Source organism: Oryzias melastigma, unplaced genomic scaffold, assembly GCF_002922805.2.
Source record: "Oryzias melastigma strain HK-1 unplaced genomic scaffold, ASM292280v2 sc00537, whole genome shotgun sequence".
Lineage (NCBI taxonomy): Eukaryota > Metazoa > Chordata > Actinopteri > Beloniformes > Adrianichthyidae > Oryzias > Oryzias melastigma.
Genome location: NW_023417130.1, coordinates 4,764 through 7,688, shown reverse-complemented (window position 1 = coordinate 7,688; position 2,925 = coordinate 4,764). Strand labels below are relative to the sequence as shown.

The 2,925-nt window shown below is 38.3% G+C and overlaps 1 protein-coding gene across 1 annotated transcript in view; it reads right to left on the bottom strand.

Moving 5' to 3' along the window:
- LOC112139565 (complement C3) overlaps positions 1–2,795 on the bottom strand; it is a gene marked incomplete at its 5' end in the record, with an annotated part of 13,146 nt that extends 10,351 nt beyond the window's left edge. The window contains 7 exon segments of the mRNA XM_024262390.1: positions 62–161; positions 985–1,131; positions 1,256–1,371; positions 1,466–1,586; positions 1,681–1,783; positions 1,858–1,945; positions 2,713–2,795. Of these exon segments, the coding sequence (XP_024118158.1) occupies positions 62–161; positions 985–1,131; positions 1,256–1,371; positions 1,466–1,586; positions 1,681–1,783; positions 1,858–1,945; positions 2,713–2,795 (758 nt within the window).
- Positions 2,796–2,925: the final 130 nt, after the last annotated feature.

The window sequence follows — 2,925 nt, the reverse complement described above, 5'->3', positions numbered from 1 at the left end:
GAGACTAAGTATAGACTGATTTGATTATTATTAAACTTATTTTACACCCAGCCCTACTTACCAATTTGGATGTAGGTCCTGCTGTTAGTAGTGTATTGCTTTGCCTCCATTGTGGCTTCAGCTTGTCTTTCAAGTGAAGTGTTTGGATCGTCAGTCTTTGCCTGCAAATGTTATACAGAGATCGAATTAATTACACACAGGAAAACAGTGGAGATCATTCAGTCAGCTAAATGTCAGTATTCCTCTGAATGTTGATTGTTGATGAATGTGCAGTAATACATTTATTTAACCCTTGTGCGCTCTTATGGGGTTCAGATGACCCCGCCCTTACAATGATGTGTGATCCCTCTTATGACAGAGGTGGACAGGGTTTTATATCTACCACAGACATCAGTGAAGATAAAAAATAAATAATTGAAAAAAAGTTCAGTGCATTGTCTTGTGGGGTCCAGATGACCCAATTTTTGATGTAAACATGCCTAGGATAGCACAAGGGTCAAACTCATTTAGATTGAACAAATGTTACATTTGCTATATTCTGTATATTCATTACAACTATCTTATATTGGCGACTTCCTCAGAGTATGCCCCTTCTTCACCCAACTGTTGCTGGGATAGACTCCAGCAACCCCTTGATTTCTAGGGAATTAAGCAGGTGTAGAAAATGGATGGATACATAATAAGTCAAACCCCTTTGACTGAATAGGAATATACTTTAACGATAACTATGAAAAATAATTTTGCTCCATTAAATGTTTTCTCCTTATGAGTTGCATAATAAGAAAAGTGTTGAACTTGTTCTTCATAAATAAGCCTGAAGTTAGATTTCAATGAATCAAACTGAATTAAGCTAGACTGAACAGAACAGAATTTAGTTCAAATATATTACACTGAACTAAAACAGACTGAAAATTAACTAAAAAGATCTGTGACAACCGCAGCACCTTCTCCACTGTATTCCATTGTATGGGGATTTGGTCTTACAATGATTAGTTGTCCATGATCCTGTGTTACTATATTGATGGTCAGCCTCGCCATGCCCTTGGCTGCAGTAAAGCCTCTTACATGACCAGGTGTTACAACCACTGGGATGTTTTCTGCTGGACTTTCATCTGGATTTAAAACTTCAACCTGCCATCCAGTAAAAGAAAAGTTATATCATCAGGTTAGGTTGAACATTTCTCTTTTAGAATTTTTCAAAGAGTTAGTGCCATACATTTCAGTCAGACTGTACAAACATAGGTCAATGTCTTACCACCACATCAAAGGGCATCCCAGGTTTAAAATATTTTGGAGTTTTTTTAAACGTGATGGTGTAAGGAGATGTTACGACTTGGATGCCTCTGAGCTCTGCCTCCACCATCTCACTGCCTGTCAAGCATTTCAAAGAATTGCACAATGAAGTCCTTTGAGCCCCTTTTTGAAGCAGCATGATTGACATGAGGATGGGTTGTCTTCATCTTACCACTGTCTGTCAGCACGCTAACAGAAACAAAGATGGAGGAGCCCACAAGCTGATTGATATCTGGAAAGGTTTTTGTGATCTGTTCCCTCTTCAACACAACGTTTCCTTCTCCGTTCTCAATCTAAGGACCCAAAGACAGATAAAGTTCTGACTATCTGAAAGTTTGCAACAGGATCATCATGACATAATTGAATAAATGAACAATCTGTTCTCACCGGAACTTGAGATAGAGAGTCAGGGAGGCTCTTCTTCTGGCCTTGGTCGATGATCCCAAACACTACATAGGCATTCCCATTCACTTCTTGACCAAAAAGATACCTGAAAATCAAACAGTAGTTACCATGGAAATAGGAACTCAATTCCCCATGTTCTTGATAACAAGATTCACCCACCTGGCTCTAATGTTAATTTCCAAAGTCTCACTGTCTACGTAGAAGAAAGGTCTCAGGGAAGAGAGCTTGACCTCAAAGCTGGGGAGCACTTTGAAAAAGATGTATTTAGGTTAGGTTTTAGTTCTTCAAGAAAAATGTTGGCAAACAGGTCTATAACCTTTACCATATTCTTTGACCTCAAAATTTGCAGAGAAGCTCTCCTGTGGGTTGCTCTGGAACTTTGCCACAATTTTCCAAAGTCCAGGACTGAAAAGACACCCAGTATTAAATAAATTGGAAGTTACAATCTAATCTATTTGATAGATTGTAGGCTGCTTGTCTCTTAATTAAAAAAACAGGAATACGATCACATCTTCCTGATTTAAGCTTCACTGCATGGGTTTCCTGTACATTTTAGAATTAATTTTAGATAGATAGATGGATGGGTGGATGGATGGATATGGATGGATGGATATGGATGGATAGATAGATNATCATGACAGAAAGGAAAAAATGGACAATTGTTCTCACCGGCACTTGAGATAGAGAGTCAGGGAGGCTCTTCTTCTGACCTTGGTCGATGATACCAAACACTACATAGGCATTCCCATTCACTTCTTGACCAAAAAGATACCTGCAAATCAAACAGTAGTTACCATGGAAATAGGAACTCAATGCCACATGTTCTTGATAACAAGATTCACCTACCTGGCTCTAATGTTAATTTCCAAAGTCTCACTGTCTACATAGAAGAAAGGTCTCAGGGAAGAGAGCTTAACCTCAAAGCTGGGGAGCACTTTGAAAAAGATGTATTTAGGTTAGGTTTTAGTTCTTCAAGAAAAATGTTAGCACAAATGTCTATTAAAAAACCTTTACCATATTCTTTGACCTCGAAATTTGCAGAGAAGCTCTCCTGTGGGTTGCTCTGGAACTTTGCCACAATTTTCCAAAGTCCAAGACTGAAAAGACACCCAGTATTAAATAAATTAGAAGTTACAATCTAATCTATTTGATAGATTGTAGGCTGCTCGTCTCTTAATTAAAAAACAGGAATACGATCACATCTTCCTGATTTAAGCTTCACTGCAT